Here is a 12,223-nt window from a genome sequence, read left to right as displayed (position 1 = left end):
TATTCACATGTTGTATTTTCAAGGTGAAAAAATGACTTTCAACTCTGCATAGTTGATTTAGGACTTCCCTTGATCTTCAGCCTTTTTAAAGACTTGATACTCGCACTACGACGAAAGAGGAAGACTGTGTGTTGGCACCGGCAACACATTCAGAGACAGGGCAGACATTCGGACCAGTTTTCAAACTGTCAGGCTGTATGAAGGTCAGCAGCACTTGTTTTGATCTGCTTTTGAAGAAATAATTGTAACTCTATGGCTAAGGATCGCTGAATCGCTAAGGATTTTCCAGAGATTCTCTATGGGAAATCCTTAGCAACAAAGTAACGGCCAGGAAACCCACTACAGTTACCGAACTGTGGAAGAGGCTGGAAGAAAACATTGTTTACATCTTCTCTTCTGACACAGTGGTTACTGTTCTCTAATTTTGCTCACTATTTGTTTTCACAAAATAAAGGCTTTTGTTGAAGTGCCTTGGTTATTTAAAAAGAAAACGTGCTAGTACAGCAGTGGTATAGCCACAGTTGATATTCTATCAAATTATGAACAATAAAAAATAACAATATTTCAGAATCAATCAAGTATTTATAATTTGTTCTCTAATTTTGATCTCCAGTGTATGTAGTGAAGACTATGGAGGAATTTAATTCAATTTATTAAGTGTATTTTTGGTGAAATGTGGATGCTTCACACACACACACACACCTTCAATCTGGCAGCACAGAAAATGTAAACAGTCACCAGCTCAGTATCTGACTAAATGTCTCCTCTGCTGTTCTGTGGTTACGGTGTTGAATAATGGAAAGAAACATTGATGATGATGTCACAGTGAAGTTGACCTTTGACCTTTTGTATATAAAATGTCATCACATCATTAGTTAAACCTATTAGTTTAGTTTCATATCGTTTTGTGAAGTCACATAGACCTTGACCTATGACCTCAAAAAGCTCGAAATCAGATCACCTTCACCTTCTGTGCAAAATTTGAAGAAAATCCCTTGAGGGAGATATCCCGTTCACATGAATGGGATGGATGGACAACCCGAAAACATAAAAAAACAAACTACTGTACTGATAGCCTAACAAAGTTAGCCACCTGCTACAAAATGGAAACTTTCAAGATTAACTTCGACCTCCTAGGTGGCCTAACTATGGAGGAGTGAATTGAGCAGCATCTCCTCAAAAAAGTCAATGTAAATGTGCACTATATTCAGAATATTTTCCCTGCATTACCACGTCAGTCAGCCCTTTCTGAAGGGGACCTGAAGCCTAAAGCTCTCTTCAAAGCCACCAGACTACTTCGAGAAAAACAATAATTTTACCTTTCAGAACACATGAATTGCTGGTCTACTGCTGCCTTGATTGGTTAGTTTGTTCATGTTATTGTGTGACTTTGGTGAATCCAAACTAAAGAACTAGCTTATGCTAGCTGTTAATGTAGGCTACGTTCCTTAGCAACCGCCTACGCTTATGTGCAGACAGCCAACCCAGGAGAGCTGATTTTATTGTGAACCTGATTATTTATTAATAAAACGTGATTTAAATTTAAATATGTTAATAAATGTCACACTGTTATACCTGATAACTATTTTATACAAGCACTATCTCACTTCAGGTCGTTGTGTTGTATTTATATCAAAGCTAAGGGGCGTTACTCAGCCCGACGTCAGCTATTGCTTAATCATATAGACCAGACATTTTTATTAATAATGAGCTGTTTATCTGATATTGTTGCCTGCTTTAATCCAAACTGTCCCGCAGTACTGCAGTACAATCAAACCATGCATACCTCTATAGGATGTGTGGTCCCTGTGGGAACAAACCTGAGTACAGCTCTGTTAGATATATGGCCATACTATGAAAACGGTGGGAACAAGGACAGCAATAGGCTGTAGTTCTCACAGCAGCAAGTCCCTGTCTTAAATTGTGTAAAGTTAAAAAAGTGTAATGTATAGTATAGTTTGGTTATGCTACAAATACTGTGATTACTTTCCTATTGATTGAATAATTGTTTTTTAGTAAGGGACATAAATTAATTTTATGCTGTCAGTTGTCTCAAACGCAGGAGCCCAGCGGTGTGTCCGGTGTTTGAGATATGTCCTTCAATTTGTGCTTCATTGTGTCCACACACCTGCAGTACGAGGATAAAATAATCCACTGGCTTGTTCCTGTGGAAGAGGTAGTGCTCCACCGCCCGCTTGTTCTTGTCATCATATTTCAGCTCCTGGATGACGTTGGGGTGCTTCAATAAGCGCAGCAAAATCTTTTCTGACATTTGCACCGGTGCAAAGGGCTCGACTTCTGAAGAACCAGAGAGAGACAGAGAGAGAAACTATGAGGAATTCAAATCATAAATTACAGCCCAACACATGCATAAGAGGCAATACTTGAGAGTTTTAGAAACTTGGTGATGTATATGGGCTAAGATGATTAGTTGGAGTGCTGGTTGGACAATAGCACTCCAACCAATCATGGTGTTGGTTGGAGCTTTTCACTCATTTCTGACATTTTATTGACTAAATATCCAATCGGCAAAATTGGCATCACGCAGAAACACCAATTTTCTCTTCCCAAGTTGTGCTGACCTGTCGTACAAGTCAGGCATAGACAGTCTGACTCTCCACAGGAGGAAGAGTCAGGCTAATATTTTTTTCGTCTAGTATCTGCATCATGTTCACTTGTCCACCTCCCATCTAAATCATGGAGCCCTTTCCTTTGGAAAGATGTTTTAAAGCATCTAACTCAAACTATTAACTCTCTTTCTGTCCCTGTTCTAACGACACTGTTGGCAGCAGCAACCTACTGTTGATATTTTCTGTTTCTAGTCTCCTAATACAGCTATGGACACAGCTAATAGAGCCGACCGATATATTTAAGCTATCTCAGACATATCAGTATTTATCAGTATAGGTGTATATATTTTCCGACATGAAAACCATTTTTTAGAGAACATATAATGTAGAAAACTGTGCTTAGAGCGATTTAGAAATTGTGTCATATAGCTATTTATAACATTTTTATTTATTCTTAGTTCAAATGGTGAGTAATTGACTGATAGGCCTACTGAACACATGATGTTTAATTAGCTTTATTTTCTGTGTTCTTTTATGTATAATAATGTTACATTTTCTTTAATAAAGTTATCTGTTTAGTAAAGCAGCCCAATTCCCTCAAATCGAAGGGCTAAACATGACACAGTTTGAGACAAGGATCAGGGTTAATTACTGTTACAACCCTTAGCATTGTGTGAAGGCTGACATGTGAAACAATGATGCAACTGCTGAAGACACGCAGACAGCAGAATGCAGCCTTTTTACTAACGTTAAATAAAATGCACAACTTAATGTACGCACAAAATATATAAATACAAGCACTTTCAATGACCCGTGTCTATTTATGTTGATTTTCAAAAACCTTCAAAGCCTTGATTTTTCCCTACTCAAATTTACAAACTTTCTTGAGGATTTTAAGGCACCGTGGGAACCATGTATTCTAGTCTACTTTGTGTAAATGACACCTTCTGCCTATGTCTGTTCCTCCCCTGCTGGTAAGGTTTGTCCCATTTAAGGGTTTTTATTTGTTTATGTTGTGTTTATGTATTTAGAGTTTTTACTCTTTAATTCTAAGGACAGAGGGTGTTCAATTGATTGTAAAGCCCTTTGAAGTATATTTGTGATTTAGGGCTGTATCGATAAAAAAAAAACCCAATAGATTGCTGCAGCCATTGTTGTATTGTTGTAAATGTAATTTATAACTTTTAAATACTGCATCAGATTGTGACTGGTCTGCTAATAGGCCAATCGGCTCCTTCATCTGAGCGGCGATGATATGTGTCAGCTGGCTGCTGGCTCCACCACCAGGAACTAAACTTCCTAATAGCCTTTAGAGGAACTTAATCAATGCTTAGCTGCTAGGTCAAAGTTCTGAAGCAAATCCAACTGCGATGAGGCCTAATCAACTGCTACTACTACTGCTGCTGCTGCTGCTGCTGCTAATGCTGCTGCTGTAATAGTGCTCGGATATTCTGCAGCCTGTTCAGAAATCCATTTCCCAAGGGAAAACGGGTGAAATATTTCACATTTTACACTAAGAATGTCGACTTGTGTGAGAACCCCGATCATAGGCCAAAAATGCTGGATGTGATGTCACTGAGGAACGCATGTAAGCAAACAGGGTGGTGTTTTTAAAGCTGTGAGCTAAGATCTCAACATGTAACCCTCAGTGCATGACACACAAGCAAACGGACGCCTGCAGGTTTTTTTCTGGATCCGCGCGCAGTCTGCACAGACATCCCGTGCCGCGCTCCCGAGAGGCCTTCCACCTCAACACACCAACACACTTGTTGTGAGTCCTCACACAACTCATTCCCTCACACACAAACAACAAATACTCATTCTACACACATACTCACTCCTCCCTTCACCCACTTGCCCAAAACTCAAAGCCCATACGGACACATGCACACACAAACAACTCACACACATGCACACACGCACGCACGCACGCACGTACGTACGCACGCACACACACACACACACACTCACACACACACACACACACACACACACACACACACACACACACACACACACACACACACACACACACACACACACACACACACACACACACACACACACACACACACACTTTCCCCACAGTGAGGGGCTGAGGGCACACTGGGGGAAGTCAAGCAGCAACGCAGCCCACTTGCCTGTTGCTAGGAAACGCAGGGTAGCCAGCAGAAGCTGAGGTGATATTTTAACCTTCATTTCATTGTCGGTAGGCTTGAAGGCAGAGAAATCCTGCTTTCTTTCCCGATGGGTGATTTTCTTCTTAGTCTTGTTGTCAGCTGAGGAAGGAAAATGAAAAGTCGAGCATGAGACACAAAGTAAAAGTTTTTGTGGAACAGCAAAAGGTCGATCGACGCCACTCCAGAGACAGTGAGCTTGTCCTCCTGGGTCACAGGGTGACTAAACTTGAGTTACCCAAAGCTTATTGCTTTTTCCGGAAATGTAGCTGTGGCGTTCTTCTCAGAACTAAAAGAGAGCTATAGGGGGCTACACTGTTAGCTTACCACATTCTTAGCATTACTTAAAGCCATATGTATTAGGGCAACAAATAGACTGGCACGTACTCCATGTCTGCAGGCCTTTACCATTTGAGGTGTTACAGTATAGTCAGCACATGCTTTGGTATGGCACATTATTTTAACAAGTCAAGAAATGAGTACAACAAATGAAAAAAACTTTTTTATGTTTTGGTGCACAACACAATTCTTTATCAACATTAACTTAAGAAATATATAGTTAAATAATTAAATAATTAGTTAAAGTAACATTCTCAAAAGTGCTCAGCCGGCCACAAACTTGAATTCAAACTCTGTCCCACAAACTGATTTTATGATGGAGGCATTTTTCAAGCTGCTATAATCAAACATTTAAAATAAACGATGATCTGTATGTAACGTAAAAGCGGTCATTCACAGTGATGACTCCACAGTTCCCCCACAATTTAGCATCTTTCAGCTCAGCAGGTAGCTGTTTTCAGCAACAAATCTGTAAAAACCATGAGTCCCTGAATTACAGACAGATAACTTTAGCAATTAGCAATAAGCTAGTGAACATTTATTTGACTAAAGAGCCAGATATTTTCTCAGGAGTTGGTAGAGAGCAGACCAGAACCACACAGACACATAGTATCGGATTACGTTTTTCAGGGGGACACAAAACACAAACATAACTCACAGTAGAATGTTAACCAAGGACATTATAAAGTAGCAGGATTTGATTTTTTTTTTTCTTGGGACGACAGAACAGGCTGTAAAGTAAGGGCAGACGGATATCAGATTTGTTAAATCTTATGGCTAATGTCTTAGCAGTCTGTTTCTCATTTACACCTCCAGCGGACATGGAACAACACTCACAATTATTTGCTGCACTATGTTCACCGGGTTTACGGCGGCTTATCAGAGCTTTTTCACTGAAAACAGCTGCCTTCTGCTTCTGAAAACTGTCAATGAAAATCAAAACAATGTCCTGAAAGAAACTAAAACAGGGACAAACTACAGGGTCAGATGACCTGTGGCTCTGTGGGTTCATCACTATGAGCGACGACTTTTTACGTAACATGTAGTCAATTGATCCTTTGTCAATAGAAAAATAATGACAAGAGCAGCTTTAATAATGCACTTTAATTGGAGTCTAATGCATGCGAACACATATTGGCACCATTCAGAATTAACAACTGATCAAACCAAAATCAATTTGCAGCTTCACAATGCTTTTTGTCACATATCTGCATCATGATATATTGTTCCATGACCATAAAATCTTTGTCAACAACCTAGCAGCACAAATGTGTATTTGAACGCCCCTGCAAGTGCACAAACGTGGATTTAGATAATAATGCTGCATGTATTGGACCCACATACATTTGGTTTTAATGTAATAGACCTATCAAACAGACACCAGTTTATAGCATTTTAGACTGGTGCTCTTACTGTGACAGGCTGGACATATTTTGAGGTCTTATGGTCTAAGGGGGTATTCTGCTTCGAGAGGGGGAACCTACTGTATAAGTCGGTCTCGTCCAGGATCTCCGACTTGATGATTTCTTCAATAACGTCCTCCAGGGTGACAATACCCAGAACCTCATAGAAAGGGTCTCCCTCACCCTCATTGTTCACCCTCTGAACTATGGCCAGGTGTGATTTTCCTAGCAAAACACACACACACAGATACACAGACACAGGTTATAAAGTTTGGGTCATATAATGATAAAAGGAGTTAAATATAGATCAGGCAGGTACAAGGGAACAAACAGGCAGGGACACACATGGATATGTCCACTTTGATCAATTGTATAGTGCAGCAATTTAACGTGTATCACAGATAAATACTTTACACATTGTATTCTATACTGTGAAAACTATAAATCACTCATTTCTGATTGTGTTGCAACTGTCACGACACTGAGGGTGCTTACTAGCAGAGCAGGTGACACACAGTGGACAAACTGTGTCTTCTAAATGAGCAGGGATGCAGGACAATTGAAGCTCAAGTGTTAACAGTGCCAGCAGCAACTCAAACAGCCAGAGACAGACTGACAGTCCTAAATTTCATCACGGGTCCCCTTAGCCCTCCCTCACTCCACATCTGTGTTCCCAGGACCCTCCTGTGAGCTGTACCATCTGAAAAAAAGAAAAAGGAAACAAACTGCCGTGTATGCAGAGAATACTGTCAAGCAAAACGCTAAACAAATTCTTTGCCTTTTCTCAGCTTGTGATCATTTAAAAGGAATTTTCCAGAGGCCCAGGCTAATATTAGCCCCTGCAAAATGAAGTTTCCATTCCGCCCCGGCGATATTCTCACCGAGTGGAGGAACAGACCGGGCGAAGCCGCCGCTGTGTGATCAGATTGTCTCGGAATGGGCCGTTTGCATGCAGATACACCTTGGTGTAAATAATGGAGGACGTCAGTGTGGTTGTGCGTACGTGTGCTTGTGCGTACGTGTGCGTACGTGTGCATGCACGCGTGAGTGTGAGTGCATGAGTGTATAGCTGTGCGAGCCTGTGTGCATGTTTATTTCTGGAGAGCACAGGTACATCACTGAGTCAGTGCTCACATGCTGTTTCAGCTAATGTTGGCTGCTTTGGTGCAGGCGAGCAGAGGCTGAGAGGACTGAGGGCTGATCAGCCAGAGTGTTTTATTGCACTGCAGCTCACTGCTTCCTCGCAACGCCGTGACAGCGCACTGATGTGCAGTGTACAGAGTCTGAGATGAGAATGTGAGAATGTAGTGAGCATTAGATGCAGAATTGATGCTTTCAAGAAATATTCTCATGTTACACCTAATAGGCTGGCAGGGTAAGATCCCCAAAGAGGGGTATTAATAATGTAAACATTAGAAATCCACCATTACAAAGAGTCTGCAAACAGATGGAAAGTCTTATTTTCAAAGTGTCCAAGAACAGTCTGTCTATTGTTTTCAAGATGTCAGTGACATCTTGAGCATGTTGCTTTATTACGGAGGGTTGGGTTTAACTTGGACAAACACAAATGGAGCCTCAGTGGGTTAAAGCAATCAGGCCCCAGAAGTCCTTGAGCGAGCAATTACTCTAAACTGCCCAGAGAGGGGAAGGCAAATGGTGTGGCCAGCAAGAGCACAGTACAGTCAAACAGATCAATGCTCACTTCCTTCTCTTTAACAGCATCCACTCCATGTCAGGTTTATAAACAAATCTTCCAATTTTTTTTTTCTGGCTAATAATTGATAGTTTCATTTTGAAAGTTTGAACTGACCATGAAAATTCAGGAAATACGCCAGTGAAGGGACATCATTTCATTTCAAATCACTTTTTTCAGCGCAAATCCACTTGTTTCTATAGGTTGTCAAAAGAAATTAAGTATCTTTCAGTACCACGTGTTTCAAAACAATACGATATTAACATCTGATGGTATCGAAAGTATCAAAGCTATTAAAATAAAGCAGATCGATGATCACATTTTCAACCCAGTGCTGCACAGATGAAATAACGAGGAAGAAAGTCAACTATATGTAGGTTTGTGTTCAGTGTTTTTTTTCAATCAGCACTGTGAGCAGGTCTTTAATTATATATTTAAATGGCGGAAAATGTACCTTATTTTCACTATCTCATCTAACTAACTAAATGTTGAACTATTCTTTTAAGGAATTAGGTCAGAAGCAAGAATTAAGACCAAGTAATCTTAAAACAAGGTCAACTTATTATCTTTTTTTCAGAGCTTTAAACCTCTTCCATTTGTATTCATTTTAATTATTCTAACTAATAAATAATTATTGTTTACGTATAATTACCTTAACCAGTATTACTGTCAATTATGATCTCCCCCTATATACACCTCCCGCCTGTTCACATGACCGATGAAAGAAAGCTCAGAAAAAATACGGTAAATAGACCTTGGGTTGAGATTATCGACAAGGTCAACAATCACACTCAAGAATCCACAGCATTTCAAACAATACCTAAGCCCACAAAACATTTTGTGTTAAAGAAAACCAGCTATTAATATTCTAGCGAGATTTTTCCAAATGCATAAAGCATTATTTACTCTTTCAACCCACTACAAAATGGACAACATGATAGGAAACGTTACTGTACAACACAATGTCTGAGAAAGTATTTAACTTTTAACTGTCGAGGTTGGGATATTAAATACTTTCTCAGACGTAGTGTCTAATGATTCATTTAAGTATCTTTTGCAGATTAGTAGTACTCGATTGGTTATATTTTAATACTGTTCTTGTTATTGTGTCCACCCCGTGTGGAATGACAGGTTCGGCTTCATCAGAGGAAGAGGAACAGCCAATGGGAGCGTGTGTCAACATGACCTCACCTCTCAGACACAAAACGAGGCCCGACCTCCGACCTTTATGTGAGCCGACTGATAAGACGTGGAGGACTTCACTGAGATCACACACAATCTGCTCTGCTCTTCATGTATTCACGCTCACTAAACACACACATTTAACAGCTCAAGTCACTTGTTTGAAAAGTTAAACAAATCCCATCAGGATGTTTTTTCACGTCAAGAACACTTTCCATCACCTCCCTCGACAGTGGAGTTTATTTGCGGTTAACTATTAGAGATGACCCGTTGTAAGAAATTAAACAGAGGTTGCATGGATCACTGGTTAAAAAAAAAATTAAGAATGACACAGGGGAAAAAAAATGAATGGGAAGCTATTCAGTAGAAATGACAGAGAAAAGCATGTTTATGCAAAGTTAAAGAGTGTTTATTCTTGAGCGTGTCCCATGGGATATGATATAAAGAGAATTAAATTAATAACTTCCACAAAAGAGACACCAAAAGGGAAAATCCTACACTTACTTTTCCCTTTATACTATTCTGTGTATTTTCTGTGGTTACACATATTTTACTAGTGACATATATTGAGCAAGTACTAAGGTGGTGCTGGTGCTCCAGGGATAGCAGCGTCTGTCACTTGGTCAGTTGAACGACCGGAGTGAAATATCTCAACAACTATTGGATAGATTGCTATTAAAGTGTGTACAGGTAAGTCATGGTACCCAGAGGATGAAAGCTACTAACTTGGGTGATCCCTTCAACTTTACTTCTAGCTCCACCAGCAGGTCAAATGTAGGGCTGCGTATTGGCAAGAATCTGTCGATGCGATACATATCCTGACACAGGGGTTACGATTCAACATATTGTGAAACTTTAAGCAAGGCGATACGTTTTTTAAATCTAATTTTAGGAAACCTGCCATATGTATACTATATTGTTACATTGGAGTGGAAGAGTGAAATGTCTGGAGATACTTTACAACACTGCTATCTAGAGGTCAGGGGTTTAAACAACACAAAATGAAAAAATGTCTTCCAAATGGATTTGCATGTAAACTATTAGGCTAATTAAAAATTGAAACAGTATCAGAAAACATAATAGTGTGATACTCAAGTGTGTCAAATGTAATATTTATCCTGTGATATGTTCACCACATGCATGGATTGGCACAAAGTCTGGTTCAGACGTTCAAGGCTACCAGATGATTAATCCTACTTACTTCCAAGAGGTTTATCCATGTTCCCCATTTGGTGACTTTTTTATAGCGTTCAACAGATCAAAGTTTTGTCATCCGCTCATATTTTATTTTTGTTTAAGATCAAATGACTGCGGAACTAATCACATCCCACTCAGTCTCAGAAGCATTTTGTGTTAAGTGTTAACTAATATGCTAACATGCTAAAGATGTGACCATGGTAAAAGAAAATAACCTGTTAAATCTCTGCATGTTAACTTTGTCATTGTCATGTTAGCATTTAGCTCAAAGCAGCACAGATTCATAGTACTCAAGGCTCAGTTGCACGGACTCCATGAACAGGACTAAACATCAATGATTTATGCTATGATTCATTGTAATCCATTTAACATTTTGTTGAGATGTATCAGTTTGGACCAAAGTGGTGGACTTACCAACTGACATAGCCATCCCTAGAGCCATAGAGATCAGCATAAAGCCAGATACAACTTCAATTTTGTAATTCATGTTTCTCTTTAGTCTTCATAGAGACAAGAACAGGCATCAGAGTTCAGAATCAAACAGTAGTATTGGACTTTTTGTCCAACTCAACAATTTATCAAGTTGGATGGATAGATAGGTTTGGATACTTTCTTGCTCAAATTACATTCTTGCCTTGTTTTGTCAGTAGCGACTTGTAAAACGTTTTAGCTCACCTTTATGAGCACAGCAAGATTCTACGAGTATGGTAGTTTCAAGTGGGACTATTTCTTTTTAAATCACCTAGAAGTTGCCAATTTACGAGCAGTGCACCCATGTAAAGTCTTCTGTTGTTGTTGTCTACAGTCCATTTCTGTCTCTTTCAATGTTACACACACACACATACACACACTCGTCTTTCGCACAGTAGCTCCACTCCAAACCGTTTTGTCTCTCAGTCCCACAAGATGAGTGCATACTTTCCAAATTCCCACAAAGACAAAATACCACACAAGCGACAGAAAAAAATGCAGCTTCTGTTTTCCATAAATATATTACGAGACAATGACAGCCTGTTTATTCATAGCTCCTTAGCTGCTGTTTTGAGGGGGGGGGGGGGGGGGGGGGGGCAACTGGAGGTAGAGTGGGGAGGCTGACCCTCTGGACCCTCTGGAGCCTGGAAGTTGGCAGCGGGCCACAGGGAGAGTGTGTCCTTGCGAGGACCAGTTGTCTGGGGTCCTATAAGCCACCACTGCTGCCTGACATCTGGGGCTGTCTAGCTGGGCTGAGGCTGAATGCATTGCGGGTAGTCCGGCACACAGGCACACTGCACACATCAGAGTCCGGGGTCATTTCACTGTTGATTTCATCCATTAAGGAAGCATGTTGTCTTGGATCGAAAACTGAAATGCTTTAGTCATCAAGAGTTTCTTGTCTGTGTGACTTCTAAAAAACATTTCTAAGAGCAATGGTTGTGCAATCACACTTGTAAATGGTAGTTTCAGTTTACATTTGTAGTTGGGTAAAGACACACATAGGATTGGGAATCAAGAACTGGTTCCTACTGTACTTGGAACGGGCTCCAAATATTCTGATCTATCAGAATTGTACACGTCAACACTCCATGTTATCAATTCCTCTAACAATTCCAGGCGTTACTGCATCGCGGCGTATATGGTGAGGGTTATGGGTTTCATTATTATAGATACCGCTCCAATGGCAGC

At 40.2% G+C, this 12,223-nt stretch overlaps 1 protein-coding gene across 1 annotated transcript in view; it reads right to left on the bottom strand.

The window, feature by feature from the left end:
• The window catches only part of cnnm2b (cyclin and CBS domain divalent metal cation transport mediator 2b), a gene marked incomplete at both ends in the record, with an annotated part of 43,626 nt that overhangs the window by 6,700 nt on the left and 24,703 nt on the right, over positions 1–12,223 (bottom strand). Inside the window, 3 exons of the mRNA XM_083922447.1 lie at positions 2,129–2,298; positions 4,712–4,849; positions 6,571–6,714. Coding sequence (XP_083778573.1) covers positions 2,129–2,298; positions 4,712–4,849; positions 6,571–6,714 — 452 coding nt within the window. The remainder of the gene's footprint in view (positions 1–2,128; positions 2,299–4,711; positions 4,850–6,570; positions 6,715–12,223) is intronic.

This window comes from Echiichthys vipera, assembly GCF_963691815.1.
Source record: "Echiichthys vipera genome assembly, chromosome: 2".
In the NCBI taxonomy this organism is placed as follows: Eukaryota; Metazoa; Chordata; class Actinopteri; order Perciformes; family Trachinidae; genus Echiichthys; species Echiichthys vipera.
The sequence above is the reverse complement of the archived record's forward strand: the minus strand, read 5'-3'. Positions and strand labels throughout refer to the sequence as shown.